The sequence below is a fragment of the Mercenaria mercenaria genome, chromosome 12 (genome assembly GCF_021730395.1).
Source record: "Mercenaria mercenaria strain notata chromosome 12, MADL_Memer_1, whole genome shotgun sequence".
NCBI lineage: Eukaryota > Metazoa > Mollusca > Bivalvia > Venerida > Veneridae > Mercenaria > Mercenaria mercenaria.
In genome coordinates this window covers 42,184,926-42,202,670 of record NC_069372.1, presented here as the reverse complement: position 1 = coordinate 42,202,670, position 17,745 = coordinate 42,184,926, and the positions used below count along the sequence as shown (strand labels likewise).

At 33.9% G+C, this 17,745-nt stretch overlaps 1 protein-coding gene across 3 annotated transcripts in view; it reads right to left on the bottom strand.

The window, feature by feature from the left end:
• The window catches only part of LOC123534130 (SEC14-like protein 2), a 45,653-nt gene that overhangs the window by 10,254 nt on the left and 17,654 nt on the right, over nt 1-17,745 (bottom strand). Inside the window, exons 3-8 of one of the 3 annotated variants that reach the window (XM_045316219.2) lie at nt 16,638-16,681; nt 12,703-12,859; nt 11,778-11,872; nt 9,915-9,990; nt 1,970-2,050; nt 1,161-1,244 (exon numbers count right to left, since the gene is read on the bottom strand). In XM_045316219.2, coding sequence (XP_045172154.2) covers nt 1,161-1,244; nt 1,970-2,050; nt 9,915-9,990; nt 11,778-11,872; nt 12,703-12,859; nt 16,638-16,681 — 537 coding nt within the window. Of the gene's footprint in view, nt 1-1,160; nt 1,245-1,969; nt 2,051-7,026; nt 7,103-9,914; nt 9,991-11,777; nt 11,873-12,702; nt 12,860-16,637; nt 16,682-17,745 lie in introns of all 3 variants that reach the window. The other 2 variants (XM_045316218.2, XM_045316220.2) reach the window with 2 other exon arrangements.

Here is a 17,745-nt window from a genome sequence, read left to right as displayed (position 1 = left end):
TAGCTGTCCACTTTTAGCACCAAGGTGATTCTACTTTGTAGCAGAAACTGTCTTGATTTTCATTTTTTACTGTGTAAACTGATGAAACATTTCATAGCTATACTGAATATTGACCATATAAAGAACGAAAGAGTGATGCACAACAGTGTCTAGGATGACTGCTCCGTAAGTGCCCAAAATATAAGGGGCCAGCATTTCATTCGTTTGATGTCCAATTTTCATCCTTTTTCTATCAATTTTTCATATTTCATCAAGCTAAATCTAAATAATTCAATCTACCTATTCAAGCAATCTGATTGGCTTAGGCAAGACATCAGTAAACCTCTTTTCATGTGCGTATTTCAGCAATGTCAGTGGCAAAACTGTTACATAGAGATAATCAGAATTCTGTCGAAACTTTCTTATTTTTTAACAAAACATCTAACCTCAGATTAGCCTGCTGATAGTTAGACTGCTTCTGCATTTCAACCAGTGCATACTCTGATCATGGTCTGCACTATTCGCTATTCAGTTAGTAAATTTTCAGTGAGCACCCCTCTAAATAATAAATGGCACTGCCTAAACTAAACGATGGACCAGTCCATTTTAGAAATTTAGCAGGCTAAAGGTTAAGTATGCGAGTACTGATTTTCAAACTTTCATTATTTCCAATATGAGGATAATTGTTTCCATACAAAACTGAATAATCTGTTATGACTGAAAAGCAAAATAATGAAAAACTGAAAATTAGGTCTGGAAACATGTTAGCTTGAAATGACAAGGCTTAAATTATTTTTTTTCTGGCGTTCATGCATGTGTAAACCCTGTCTTTTATTACCACACTTTTAACATAAAACCCCTCGAGGTTTTATTCTATGTGTGCATTATTTTTCAGGGCTTACACATGCATAAATCTAGGGGAAAAAAATCTTATAATAAGATGTAAAACACTTATGTTTTACCAACACTGATAGCTTAACGGAGGTAAATTACTGATAAAATGTAAGTGATATGAAAATGTGACTGATCTTCCAAACAATAGGGATAACCTACTCACATCTGGCCATATCCTACGCAGCTTGAAGATCAAAACTTCAAGAAACTGAAATTTCCGTTTAAGTTTGAAAAGCCTACAATGCTTTTTTCTATTAACTCAACACAAAACAAGGGAAGTAACTCACCTGACAAAACTACAACCTTGTTTGCCGTATTTTCATGGAGAAAAGGTCTCACTATTGACCATATGATTGGAAATATTTTAGGACCTGAAAAAAAACACAACTTCTACTTTGTTAAAAATGAACTGATAAAGCTCAAATGATATTTATTTTTCAGAATTCTAAATACTGGTATGACTTACAGGTTTACCTTTATAAAGCTAATTCAACAGTCTGTAACAGTATGATTTCATGAACCAACAAATTTAAAATTTACTATTTAGACGCATTTATTTCAGCTCAATTGTGATGAAAATTCTGCATATCTGAGTAAGTTTTCTGGAAAATCCAGTACTGGTGTCATATAAAGGTGCAGCTGTGAACATTATTTTATCAAATGAAGAGAGAAAATTTCCTATCTAAAAAAATGCAAATTTTACAAGAAGCAGAAAGTCAAAAGCAGTGAAAGTGATAAAAATAGAGAGATTGCAATTTCATATTTGTATGGGTTGCTTGCATACCATAGGATTTCACGATTTATTTCCGAAGTGTCAAAAATCAGAACATTGCAAAATTGTTAAGCTACACATTCTATACATGTAAAACCAAAATTTGAAATTTTAAGTGTAAAGTCTAACATGTAAAGAATGAGTGAGTTGGATGAATTTATCACACAAATTTTAGCAGACACTTATCGATGAATAATTGTGTGGCGGGCGAGTTTATTGGATTTATCAAATAGATTTACCAGTACTTACCACAGGTATGCACTCATGAAAAAGTACAGGAATTGCAACCTAACTATTTACAGTTTTAACAAAATTCTGACATACTGTTTATAACGAAAGCACGTCTGAGCACCTCGGGATAGCGACTTTCAGATGCATCTACTATTGCTAGATACATATCTACCGCTGAAATATATAGTAAAATTATGTTTCTATGGTTACAATTATATGCAAGGAAAAATACATACAATAAGATAAAGAAATAGATTTATATAAATTCAAGTACAAGCTATTTTGTAATGCAAGGAAAAAACTGTATATACTAATAATAAATCCTAGTAACTATAAAGAGAACTTAATAATTCATTTATTTATTTACTGCTGGTTATAACAATTACAGTAAATTAATAGTCAAATATATATGTGTATCTGAAATTATAAAGACCAGTTTTGAGAAAACAAAACATTTTCACACAAAGAGTGGTCTACAGATACAAATTTCACTTTAATAGATGCTATTTTGGATACATGTACAATGATATGACTGTATGAGGTAACAGGCTTAATTAGATCATGTAACTATTAATTTACAGACATTTATAAAAATTCATTTTTTCAAAAATTCAGCACCAATCTATGGGTCTTTTCAAATAAATTCCTAAATACATCAGCAATTGAAACAACATCTGAGCCGCGCCATGAGAAAACCAACATAGTGGCTTTGCGACCAGCATGGATCCAGACCAGCCTGCGTATCCGCGCAGTCTGGTCTAAGGATCCATGCTGTTCACTAACTGTTTCTCTAATTGCAATAGGCTTTGAAAGCGAACAGTATGGATCCTGACCAGAATGCACAGGCTGGTCTGGATCCATGCTGGTCGCAAAGCCACTATGTTGGTTTTCTCATGGCGTGGCTCATCTAAAGTATGCTATGTTAGCAATAGAATAATGTTAGTATTGTTATGTTAGTAGTAAATAGAGCAGAATAGTCAGTAAAGGTTCAACATAGATTGATCATAATGTTCTAGCATATTTTTACTGTTATTACAGCAGAAATGGAAAAAAGAATATGAAATCCTTAAATTCTCTGAGTATCAAAGGTAGAGCATTATATGTTTATCAAAAGAGCTGATTTTTGAAGAAACTAATTACCTTAAAATACTGAAATATCTAAAATGCCAGAACTTTACTATAGCAATAAAAACTTTTAAAAGCATGATAATGCAAAGCAAAAGCTAAAATTATATGAATAAAGCAACACTTAGCCTAGTAAGCTATTTTCATAAGTAATGTAATATAATGTGGTACAGGGGACACAACAAACTGCTAGATTTTCATCAAATTGTCATTGTTTCTAGAAGAAACGGAGAAACAGTGATGCTCATCTGATTTTTTGTCTCTGTACAATAGAAATATTGTTGTAATCGTGTGTTTTTATCGTATTTTCTTAGTCTAAAAGAGGCTATAGGAAGGTTTTGTAATTATTATATCCTAGGCCAAAGCGTTCTCAAATTGTCATCCGGAAATAGTTTAACTGTTCCGGGTCATTGTGACCTTGGCCCTTGACCTACTGACCTCAAAGTCAAACTTTACCTGTATTTTATGCTGATTACACCTGTGTACCAAAATTTATGATCCTAGGCCTATGCATTCTCAAGTAATCATCCGGAAACCGTTTAACTGTTCTGGGTCATTGTGACTTTGACCTTTGACCTACTGACCTCAAAGTTGAACTTGACTAAAATTTATTTAAATCTGTCAAGCCTTTCATGAGTTATTGTCTGGAAACTGGCCGGCCGAACGGCCAACCAATCGACAGACAAGCTCACTCCTTCATACCCCTCAGATTCTGTTTGTGGTGGTACATATAACAAGAGCTGTCACAGGAGACAGCGCGCTCGACTATTTTGATGCTGGATAGTGAAACTGGGCACATCTGAGGAAACTAGAGCTGTCACTGGGGTGTTTAATGACTCCAATTGTGGATGAAGATATTGCACAATAGCCTGAGTCTATGTCAAAAAATATCAACGTAAAGTAATAAGAGAGGTAAAGATAAAATGTATCAAAACACTATATAAGTATATCCTAAGCAAAAAGGGGCATAATTCATTAAATATTGGTGCTAGAGTTATGCAGCTTGTGTCATATAGTGTGGGTGATGATGTTGAACAACTGTTTTAAATTTGAATCATATCCATTTGGTAATAACAGAGACAGAGTGAAAGTGCATCAAAACTTTAACCTAAAATTCTAAGTAAAAAGGGGGAATAATTAATGAAAAATTGGTGCCAGAGTTATGCACCTTGCGCCATATGGTGTGGGTGGTGATGTTGAACAACTATTTTAAGTTTTAATCAAATCCATTCAGTAATAACAGGGACAGAGTGAAAGTGCATCAAAAATTTAACCTAAAATTCTAAGTAAAAAGGGGAAATAATTCATGAAAAATTGGCCCCAGAGTTACACACCTTGTGTCATATGATAAGGGTAATGATGTTGAACAATTGTTTAAGTTTGAATCAGATCCATTCAGTAATAACAGAGATAGAGTGAAAGTGAATAAAACTTTAACCTGAAATTCTAAGTAAAAAGGGGAATAATTCATGAAAAATTGTGCCAGAGTTATGCATTTTGTGTCATATGATGTGGGTGATGATGCTGAACAACTATTAAAAGTTTGAATCAAATCCATTCAGTAATAACAGAGGTAGAGTGAAAGTGCACCAAAACTTTAACCTGAAATTCTAAGTAAAAAGGGGGAATAATTCATGAAAAAATGGTGCCAGAGTTATGCACCTTGTGTCATATGATGTGGGTGATATGTTGAACAACTATTTTAAGTTTGAATCAAATCCATTCAGTAATAACAGAGATAGAGTGAAAGTGCATCAAAACTTTAACCTGAAAATCTAAGTGAAAAGGGGGGATAATTCATGAAATATTGGTGCCAGAGTTATGGCCCTTATGTCACATGATGTTGATGATGATGAGGAATAAGTATTTGAAGTTTGAATCAAATCCATCAAGTAATTACAGAGATAAGTTGAAAAAAGAGAAAGTGCACCAAAACTTTAACCAAGGTGGGGACGCGGAAAGACGCCGACGCCGACGCCGGGGTGAGTAGGATAGCTCTCCTTATACTTCGTATAGTCGAGCTAAAAAATATTTCTAGTATTGTAGTATGAACAAAAACACATAAAAAGATTGAAATAATTTTGGCATGTTCCATTTTTTTCTCTTTACATTATTTCTTGTCGTCAAGGATATCCACAATATTCCTTGACAATATGTTAAAATCTAAAAAATTTATTATCACAAACAGTGATTTGTTTTTGAATAAAATCATTGTCTGGAATTCAGATGCAAAGGAATCATATCAGATGGGATGTGTTTGATAACACACATTTAATCGACAGACAATGATTTTGTTCAAGAGCAAATCACTGCTTGTGATATATTTTTTCGATTCTAACACATTATCAAGGATTACTGTGGATATATCATTTCTTAACTTTTTTCAGAATACACACTTATGTGTTTTTCTATAAATAGTAAGTTCCTGATTATATTACTGAATCATTTTGGTTTTACTTTCTACTAACAATTACAATGGAAAGCACCTAAAAAATCTCAAACAATTTGACACAAAGTTTAAGGACTTAATTTTTCAAGTAGGCTCATCAAAGCTAAGTATTTTTGATGTTGCAGTTCGTTATGATCTTGTTCAAATCAACAATATAGGAAAATGTGTCAGCTGTGCAGATCATTATACACATATTTATAATTTGAAATATGCAAATGAGTTAATTATCAAGAAATATTTACATTTTATTTACTGACATATCATTATCAAAACGGAGCTGCTTTTTTTTTTTTACCAACATCAAATATCTAGCAAGAGTTGTTAAGCACACATGTCTGCAACACCACACTTTCTCCTGATGGCTGTCCAAGGTAACCAAGTGTGCCATTTTCAGTCTTAAGTAAAATGACCTTGGCTCTACAAGACTGATAGGGGGCCTATGACAAAAGACAATCATACTATAAAGTTTAACAGCCAAAGTTTCAATCATTCTCAAGCTATTGATAGGAAACCATTTTAAGTCCCAATGTCACTCTGACCTTGACCTATGACTCAATGACCTCGGAAATGGTAGGGGCCATATACTGACCAGATGAAACAATCCTATGAAATTTCAGAGTTCTAGGCCAAAGAATTCTCCATTTGTTTATCAGAAAACTCTTAAAGTCAAGAACACTGTGACCTTGACCTCTGACTTATAATTCCCAAAACAATAGTTGTCTTCAATGACCACAGGCAATTATCCTATGAAGAGTTACCACTATCGGCTAAAACTTCTCCAGTTGTTGATCTGAGACCATTTTACTGTCTCAAGGTCACTGTGACTTGACCTTTGACCCTTAGAACAGCAGCAGTCATCTACTAACCACAAACAATCATCCTATGAAGTTTGACCTTTATAGACCAAAGGTTTCCATTCCCAGTCTCAGTCAGTGGGATCTTGACATTTAACTTGAACAATAATGTTCACTTGCTGACCACAGGCTATCATCCTATGACATTTCAGGTTACTGATTGGAAATCCTTTTCAGTCTAAAGGTCACAGTGACCTTGACCTCTGACTTACTGACCCCCTTAAACAACATGGGGTCATCAAGTGACCACAGATAATCATCCGTTTAAGTTTGACTACTATACGCCAAAGCATTCTGTAGTTATGGATTGTAAAGACTGCTGGATAAATGGACTTCTGTAAAATCATTTAATTTCGTGGGCATGAAATTTCATGGTTTAGGTCAAAACCGCAATTTCGTGGGGATGTTAATTCATGGATTTCAACTTCTGAACATAAAATGAATGGGAATTTTATTTGTTCATTGGGATTAAATTTCGTGGATTGACTCAACTATGAAATCCACGAAAATTAGTCCCCTACGAACATTAATTATTTCACAGTATTCCCTAGCAAGAGTAAAAACAATATATCCCCTCTTCTTTGAAGGGAGCATAATAATAAACATGTTTATTTCAATTTGCTCAGATCTGCCCAACTGAAACTTTATCCTAAAGGATTAAGTACAGGTATCTGAGAAGATGAAAATCTAGCAGTGTGTTTATAAACTGCCTTTATACATACATTCTTTACTCATGTGTTTAAGTCCTAAACCCTTCAAATCATATATAATTGTCATTGTATCTAACTGACATCCATTCTGTACAAAATAAACAGAAAAAAATTAAACATGAAAGCTGAAATTAAAACACAGTCACATTAAAGCAACATATCATTAAGTGAGAACTAAAAGAAAAGGCATTTTTTATTACTTATGTACTATTAAATCTTACCATTCAATCTTACCGCACACTTCAGTTTTGCTTTAAAAGTTGCTAATTCAACTTAAATTATTAAGTTTATTGCAATTCCCAGGAATTGGGTTTCTTTTCAAAACAACAAGAAAATGAAAACTGATATTGATAATCAGAATTTGCATCAATATCTATGTTTTCATTGCAGTTTGCTTTGTTGCCATCACCTATTATCACCTCTGGGTTTTAGTGGATAGGAAATGATCATGTTAATTCAAATGCTCTAATTCACAACTTTAAGCCAAACATTTTAAATGGTGGTATTAGAGTATTCAGCTTCAGAATATTTAGTTTCAGAGCACATTACTTTCATGGTATTTTAGTTTCTGAGTATTTTATTTCTGTGTATTTCACTGCAGAATATTTAGTTTCAGAGTACTTTAGTTTCAGAATATTTAAGTTTCAGGACATTTTGTTTCAGAATATTTTTATTTCAAAGTATAAAGTTTGAGTATGTTTAGTTTCAGAATATTTAAGTTTCAGAGTGTTTTAGTTTCAAAGTATCAAATTTCATAGTATTTATTTTCAGGGTATTTAGTTGGAGTGTATTACAGTTTCAGAGTATTTTGGTTTCAAAGTATTTAGTTTAACATTATTTAGTTTCAGTATACAGTGCATTCGCGATGCTACAAATCGCAATTTAACGAAATACTGGTATACTACGAAATTTCCTATGCTACGCTCGAACGAAAATGCGATATTACGAAAAAAATGGCCGGTCCCTTGGCTTTTCGTAGGATCGCGATTGTACTGTACTTCAGTTTCAAAGTATTTAGTTTTAGAGTTTTTTTTAGTTTCAAAATATTTAGTTTCACAATTTTAGTTTCAGAATATTAGGTTTCAGTATATTTCAGTTTCAAATTATTCAGTTTCAGTATATTTCAGTTTTAAAATATTTAGTTTTAGAGTTTTTTTAGTTTCAAAGTATTTAGTTTCACAATTTTAGTTTCAGAATATTAGGTTTCAGTATATTGCAGTTTCAAAGTATTTAGTTTCAGAGTATTTTGTTTTCAAAGTATTAAGTTTCACATTATTTAGTTTCAGAGTACATTGTATTTAGTTTCAGTTAACTTCAGTTTCAAATTATCTAGTTTCAGTGTATTTCAGTTTCAAAGTATTCAGTTCAGGAGTATTCGATTTCTGAGTGTCTTGGCTCCAAGGCATTCAGTTTCAGAGCAGTTAAGTTTCAGAATATTTAGTTACTGTGTATTTAGTTTCAGGGTAGTTAGTATCTGAATGTTTTAATTTCAGAGTATTTCAGTTTCAGAAGAAGAAAGACTAAAATCACACACAGGATTGGTGTCAGTGTACAACCGCAAAAATTAGTAGAAGGAAGTTGAATTATTTCATATGAAAATGTGTTTGATTTTGTGAGTTAACAAAGAATTTCCATAAATTTCCAGACCCTTTTGCAAAATTATAAAAGCTGGACATTCTACCCCTGCTGTAGCCATTAGTCTAATCAGAAAATATATACAATGTATAGCGAATCTAAGACTTCCATGAGCTGAGGTTGAAGAAATTCTATCTGAGGTTAAGATTTGTCCTAAATTACGAAAAATTTAAAATATTTAACCAAAATACCGGTAATATGTAGTTTCCAGTTCAGATGTATTCTAACATGGTACTTTAAAAATTCTATTGATTTGTGTATTACTGACATTACGTATCCCATCAAATTCATCATAGACTTCATTTTCACGTGATTTCCAAATTCAGCATGTCAGAAGTTATAGAGGTTTATGTTTATTTTGTTGACAAAAATATTTCTTCAAATATCCACAATATTTTGCTTACAACAATTGGTGTTACATTAATTTTTTTTAAACTACTCAGTGTAGTAGTCAGTGCCCTAAATGTTAGACAAGCTGTGTGAGACAAGACTCATTTGAATACTCTATATATATATCAGGTGAGAAAATTGGATCTATTTTGATTGAACTTTGTTTATTTTACATTAAACAGCTTTAAATGACATGCAGACTGGTTCCTTCTCTTCAGAATTCCTGATTCAGCTGATTCTGGTTCCAAGCTTAACCTCTTGAGATAATAATAGATTTTAACAGACTGTGACACAAGTTTGAACTCAAAACTACAGTGATGAAGCTCAAAAAAACTACACTAATTCCAAACACAATTTCAAACTAAAATGAAATATTAAATGATTTTTTGAAGAACTCAGGCATACATGTGGAGCTAAAAACATTGTGTGGTTCTATGTATCAGTAGAATGATTTACTGACATAACAAAGTTCTAAATCTCATTATCTGTAAAAAAAAATCTACAAAAGTGATGTTTTTCTGAAAAAAAATATACATTATTACAAATGTAAACACAAATATGCTGTGAAATCATCATATTTTGCCATTGACTTCTTTTCATGAATTTCCTAGTTTGCTTGAATTCAAAAAATCAAATCTAAACAAACCAGTAAAATTTGTTTTTATTCTATATTCGGAATAGGAAGGGGTGTTCACTGAATATTTACTGACTGAAAAGCAAATAATGTTTGCAAAAAGCAAATGATCTGCCTGCACGGATTGTCTGCACTGGTCACAAAGGCAAAATCACTTTCCGGCTAGTGAGAACCTACATTTTTTTTAAGAACCACACATGTTTTTCCTAATGGGGTTTAGTAAGCTAACATTACAAAATACCTGGTTTCCACATATGTTTTAAGCCGAACCACTTCAAATCATATATAACAGTAAGCTGTTCAAGATGTCTGCCTTGCTAAAATTTATACATGTTTATTGAAAATCACATCTATCTATCATCATACGATTGTGTTTGTAGGCTAGGAACATTTTAGTATAACTTATTAAATGAGTTAGGCCATATTATCAAGTTAAAAACAAGCGCTGTTTGTAAAACACATATGCCCCGCATAATGGCTTGTCCTGTTTTCAGTCCCATGATCACTATGACCTTGACCTTTGACCTGCTAACCCCCAAAACAATAGGAGTCATCAACTTCATAAGCTCAGTCATGCTATGAAGAGTGAAGATACTGAGTCAATCTCAGTTTATTGACTGGAAACTGTTTTCAAGGTTCAGGCCCCTGTACCCTTGACCTTTGACCCAAAAAACAATAGAGGTTTTCTACTAGTACTTCATTAATTCCAACCATGCAATTAAGTTTGAAGGTTCTCAGTGAAGTTATTCTCAATTTATTGTGGGGAAACCATTTTCAATGTTCATGTCCATGTGACCTTGACTTTTGACCTATTGACCCCTAAAACAATAGCGATCACATACTTCATATGCTCAATCATGCTTTCAAATTTGAAGGATTTAGGTCAGGTGGTTCTCAAGTTATTAAGTGGAAACTGCTTTTGAAGATTCAGGTCCATATGACCTTGACCTTTGACTTACTGACCCAAAAAAACAATAGGGATCGTCTACTTCTTATGCTCAATCTTGCTGTCAAGTTTGAAGCTTCTGGATCAAAAGGTTCTCAAGTTATTGGGTAGAATTTTTTTTTCAAGGTTCAGACCCTGTGTTCTTGACCTTTGACATAATGACCCTTTCACATAAGAGGGATCATCTACTTCATAAGCCAAACCATGTAATAAAATTTGAAGGATCTGGGTCAAGTGGTTCTCAAATTACTGGACAGACACTGCTTGCAAGGTTCAGGCCCCCTTGACCTTTGACCTATTGATCCCATAAACTATTATTTCATCTACTTCATAAGGCCTGTCACGCTACTATGTTTAAAGGTTCTATGTCAGTTGGTTCTCAAGTTCGTGGGTAGATTCATGAAGTTTGACCATTGGGAGACCAAGCATTTTTTAGCCATTTATAGTAAACCAAATCAAAGTGACCTTGACCTTTAGCCTAAATACCCAAGCAAACATAGTTTGCAGTTTGAAGCTCATAGACCCAAGCAATTTTACCTTTTGATCCAAAACATTTTCAGTATCACAGTGTTCTATGACCTTAACCTTTGACATAATGACCCTAAAAGCTATAAGGGCCATCCACTGACCAAAGGTAACTATCAAATAATGTTTGATAGCTGTCCAAGGGTTCCCCAGTAACTAAAACTCTTTTTCAGTTTTGAGGTCACTTTGACCTTTGACCTACTGCCCCCCAACTGAACAGCCATTGTTCCAAGAATAAGTTAGTGAATGAAAATGTTTTCAGTTCCAGGTCATTTTGATCCTTGACATAAATCCAAGAAAACATGGGTCATCTACTGACCTCAACTAATAATCCTATGAAATTGGTTGACTGTTAGTCAATGGGATTTCTAATCATTGACAGAAAAACAAATGGTCTATTAACAGACGGACCAACATGAGCAAATCAATATGGATATTTACTGTAACAGGTAAATGTTTTTTTTTTAAATATATATTTTCTTTTTGGTAAATATACACTTTAAATCCATCTTGTAATGAATGAATTTTAACAATTATACCACTACCATAGAGCTGTAATTCATTTACAACCTAAATTGACTTAAAGGAGCATTTAATAGTGGGGGGGCATTAATTAGTTAATATATGGCATACCTTTTTTGATTCCTCTTCACAAATTTTTCCTACTGATTCCATCACTTGTACAAATTTCTTCAATATATCTTGCTTCTTTACTGATCGTAATAAACCTTAAATTAACAACATCATAAAAACTGCCAATCATAAGTACATGTATAAGAATCTTAAACTCAAAATACTATTGTAAAGAACTGTCGGGAGTTTCAGATTGCCTAGTAGCTCAGCAGGTACAGCATTACACTGTAAATCAAAAGGTCAAGATAATTTTTTTTCTGTAAAGATTTGACAGACAAATCAAACCTTCAGCTAATGTCTTCCACCTTGCTGTTATTTGCAAAGCAAAACACACTGGTTAGGCTAACTTACCGCTCTTACGTAAATGCAAAAATAGACATTCTACCATTTTGTTCCATTAAAAATCATGACATTCATTTTGTATGAACCAAACAAGGAAAGGGGCCAAAGTTAAATTAATGCAGCCTATTGATAATGTTCAGCTGTTTTGACGACACTTGCATGTATTCAGGGTGACAACACAGTTCTGCTGTATGGTGAACAGCAGATTCTAAATAAATGCAACAAAATTTGTGCAATTTATGAAAAGATTTCATTAGAATTTATTTTTGGTTTAGCTCTGCATTTTGAATGCATTTCAGTTACGTGAAGAACCTTTACAAATCAAAAGGAAATTTAACGCAAATATAAAAAAAATTCTTCCTCAAAGTTGATGAGAAATGAATAAACAGAAAATGATCAGCAACTTAAAGGATGAAGAGCTAATTAAATTCATAGATTTGCCACTCACATTCTGTTTCTCATTTCACATGCATCCCGAACAAAAACTCATTTCTCATTTCAATAAAATTCAATGTAAATGATAGTTTCATATCAAACAATAGTCTTCAGGGAAGAAATCTGTCAGACATGAATACAAGCTAACCTTTCATATCAATTAGACCATATGGATCTATGTATATAGGACATCCGGATTTATCTCTGCCCAATATGCCTCCAGTCCGGTACTTCTCCAGAACTTCAATTGGCTGGTAATCTTCTAATATGGTGTCAGCACCCATTTCCTGTCTCCATTGCAATGCCTGTAAAATAGCGTGAACATTTTAACTAATGAGTATTTATTATGCTGTAGGTTTATATTTTGTTATCGGTTTTGCAGTGAAAAACATTTTCTTGATTACACAGTAACTTTCGAAGATCTCCTCATTACATCATCTCAAGTATGACCTCTGACCTTTCACAAAGGCAGAAGTTGGCTAGCTTCCTTGCAGGAAGAATTCTAAAAACTTTTAGAGTGGTTTCAAACCAACAGTGGAGTGTACCAAATAATTCAAACCCAGCAACCTAAACCACTGTCTCAATGGGTTAAGTTTATTAAATACACAAAATCTTAAAACAGAACAACTTCTTTAGCTAACAGGCCTAGGAAGACTAATTTTTGTTTGCTGTTTAGAGGTTTTTTATTCTAGACAGGTTACTTTTAACAAGGGTTGGTCTATTCGGAAAGAAAATATCAGTCTTCAAGCAGAATTACAGTCAAACCTGTCTTTCGCAACCAGTCGAGGGAGCAACACAATCTGGCTGCTTAACACAGGTGAATGCTTAAGACTAGTATTTGTTGTAATTGGAACAAAATGTAAATTCTAGAAATTATCCGACTGGCTGCTCAAGGCAGGTGGCTGCTTACTTCTTGTGGCCACTATTTAAAGGCAAGTTGAAATTATTTCCATTTAGATTTCATACTGTATTTTCAAAGGTTATTACGGGGAAAAATGCAAAAATGTTAATAACCATACTGACATTCTGTTACAACTTGTACAAGTTTTAGAAATGGAAAATTCTAACACTATTTGATTTGTTTTCCTATTAAACAAGGAAGACTAAAAGTGGGACTTTAGTATGCAACAAAATCTTTGTATGCCACAATACTTCAGAAGAAAACCACACAAATCTGTGAGGCAAGGGAGGTCATCCAGGATTTAGACAGAAATCCTCGAATATAATATGAGCCATGCCATGAGAAAACCAACATAGTGGCTTTGCGACCAGCATGGATCCAGACCAGCCTGCACATCCGCGCAGTCTGGTCAGGATCCATGCTGTTCACTTTCAAAGCCTATTGCAATCAGAGAAACTGTTAGCGAACAGCATGGATCCTGACCAGACTGCACGGATGCGCAGACTGGTCTGGATCCATGCTGGTCGCAAAGCCACTATGTTGGTTTTTCCATGGCACGGCTCATATATGTTAAAATCAAAATGATAATATCTCACCAGTGATTTTGTCAAGAATTAAATCAGTCATTATTAATATGTTTGTCTTTCAGAATGCATACTTTAACATTCAGGCTGCATCGTAGAGATATAATGCCTTTGCATCTGAACTCTGAACACTGCTTTAATCCATGTTTACAATAATACATTACTTCTTAAAAGTATGCACAAATTTTAAAATCACAGTACTTTCATCAATTCTGACCAGTACCAAAGCAAACAAGCAAATTCGATGAATTGGTATCCCCCGCCGAAAGGGTTTGTGGTGAGGAATGGCAAAAAGATATATCCGGCAAAAAGTTAAGGATGTTAATAAGAAGCAAATGATTTCATTAGTCAAAATCAATTTAACAGAAAACAAATGTTTAATTAAAGAGTACATAATAAATGTATGATACTTTGATCCTGACTTAAGAATTTATTTTGAATGGGATATGCTTACTGTAATAAGCTTAGCTTTTAAAATTAAATGCAGTTAATTGAAATGTGAGCTTGAAGTTTAACTGGAATGAAATATTGTCTTTGAGTGGTTTGGCACCAGGTGTTGCTGTTTTACATGTACATTTGAACTTAAAAGATCAGATGTCCTTAAGAGAACACAGGTAAGATATCTTAAAACGGCTGAGGGCAAGGTTTGTGCAGTCACAACTTAACATGTTGAAGGTTTGAACATTTAAAAAAAAAAAAAAAAAAGGAATGGAAATATATATATCTATATATAGATATATGTATATATTTATTTTTTTAGGGGGTGGGGGTGCAGGGGAATGGGAGAGGAAACAAAATTTCACATGTTGATTATAAATATTGATTGAAAATTAAAAATTAAAAAAAAAAAAGGTAAAAGGGTGAAGTTGGAGTGGGGTGTGGGGGGGGGGGGGGGGCAGAGGATGCATGATCAGTGGTGGGCATGACTGGACGGGGAAGTGAGGTGGGGGAATGGTACAACTTGGAAGGTTTGAAAAAAATCTAAAATAAGAAATGAAAAAAAAAAAAAATTTTTTTTGGGGAGGGGGGGGGGGGGGGGGGTGTGACCAAGGCAAGTGGGTGACCAGGTGTGGGTGCGCAACTTCACATGTTTATAATAAATGTTCACAGAAAAGAATGAAAGAAATTTAATAAAATTCTGCCAAATGGTAAGTTTGTAATGTACAAATATGTGGATTTTTAGACAATTAAAGGGCAATAACTCTGAAGTTACAAAAAGAAATCCTTCCAAAATTGTCTGTGCACAACCACATTATAGTGCTCTAAATTCTGTGAAAGTTTCATAGTTCTAGGTCAAATATGTCAAAAGTTATGATGCAGAAATTGGCATATCTATAGATCTATAGTACCCTATATAGTTAACACTAAAAACTTCTAAGGGCCATAACTCTGGTGTTACTTGGGCAATCTGTCTGAAACTTGATGGGCCCCATAACCTCATAGTGGTGAACATGTATATGAAGTTTGTTTGAAAAAAATCTAAAATAAGGAATGAATTTTTTTTTTTTTTTTTTTTGGGGGGGGGGGGGGGAGGTGTGTGATCAAGGTAAGGGGGTGACCAGGTGTGGGTATACAACTTCACATGTTTACAATAAATGTTCATGGAAATGAATGAAAGAAATGTAATGAAATTGTACCAAATGGTAAGTTTGTTATGTTATGTACAAATATGTGGATTTTTATACAATTAAAGGGCAATAACTCTTAATTTACAAATAAATCCAAATGAAATTGTGTGTACACAACCACATTATGGTGATCTAAATTCTGTTTAAGTTTCATAGTTCTAGGTCAAATATATCAAAAGTTATGATGCAGAAATTGCCATATTTATAGTACCCTATATAGTTAACACTAGAAACTTCTAAGGGCCATAACTCTGGTGTTACTTGGGCAATCTGACTGAAACTTGACGGGCCGCAAGAACTAATTGTGGTGAACATGTATATGAAGTTTGAAATAAATATTCCCAACCATTTTCTAGATATGGCTCCGGACGGACAGACGGACGGACGGAAAGACGGAAGGACGGACAGACAGAAAGACGGACGGAAGGACGGACGGACGGATGACGCCAAAACTATATCCCTCCGACTTTCGTCGGGGGATAATAAAAAATTACCAAAATTCCATAATAACTTACAACTGCTCAACGTATTCCATAAGACATGTAAGAGCTGTACAAACTGCTTTAGATGTACAGTAAAACTCTGATCACTTGATGTCGTAAGATGAGCAAAATGTAATAATCCAGGTATTTTGAGAGATTCAAAAACAAGAAATATACAGTCAGGGACACTGTCAGTCTGTGTTCAGAGTCTGAACTTCAGACCCTATTTCAAATTTTGTATAAATTATGTCCCTTTTCTTCAATAATCAGAGCCAAGAAAGATCTGTAGCCAGACTATGAGGGACCATATGGATTGTTCACTGTAAATTTTTGGTCACAATATCACAAAGAAAACTGGACAGTCCAGACTATATCTGAAACATAACCCCTTGAAAGGTCAATCATATTTGTTCAAGTTATCCAGATAAAAAATAACAAACATTTTTATCATACATTCACAAAAGCCAATGTGTGAAAACTGTTCTTACATCTCTCAGCATCTTCTCCGCTTTCTTCTCATCGAAATCTCGAGCTGAAAAATAGAGAAAAAAATCCATCAAATCAAAATCTTCCGGATATCAATCATGTCTCTGAGATGATATTTTGTACATTAAATTCAGGCAAAGTTAAAATCAAAGGCCTGAAGGGCCTGAGTCGGCTAATGATTGATGTACTGACAGTATAGTCTACCAGTTTCAGTTTGTTTTTAGTTTTTTTCCCCAACTAAAGAGAGATTTTGTTACAATAAATGAAATGAACATTCGGTCAAGCCTAGTAAAACTTTGATTGACATTATACAAGTATTTAAACCAAATATATTTCTCTAAAATTGAAGAGTGGTTCGCAGAAATAAAAATGTTGAAAGTACAAACTACAATTTGGCAGCTGACACTAAGATACTGCCCATGACTTTATAAATTTTCCAGTAAACATTTGCCTCTGGCATTGCCAAAAGAGGCAATTATCGGCTGGTATATATTCGCACATGATAAAATTTGAATATGACAATTTATAATATTATAAATTTTACAGCGCGGATTGCCACATACAATTTGTAACGGATGGACGAAAGAACTGATATTTTACAGATATTATAATGGGCCTGGCGATAGCCTTGTCATATGTTAGGTATTGTTCAATCATATTATAAGTGATGTCAATTTAAAGTATACTTACTTTTGCGTTTAGAGATACATGTATGTAAATGTTGCTGAGTGTCAATATATAGTGTAACAGATATTAATAAATGCAGTTCTTTTTTAGTTAAAACTATCATTTATTCTATTTCAGACTTGTTAACCCCTTAAAAATCATGTCTGTTATCCCGAAGTCCATCCACTTTCAATTATCCATTTTGATTCATGTAGACAGACAGGCCCAGACTGGGCAGAAAAAATGTTTGAGCCATTTTTACATGGTCGGTAGCAGGGTGGGTGTGGGGAGGGGAGTTTCTTTCCGCTTTAAATTGCAGTCAGATTTTGAAATGGGCATTGCGGCAGGTGGTAAAAGGGCAAATGTATCATTTATTTATTTATTTATTTGGGTTTTACGGCGCACCAACACAGTATAGGTTATATGGCGCCAAACAGGACTACA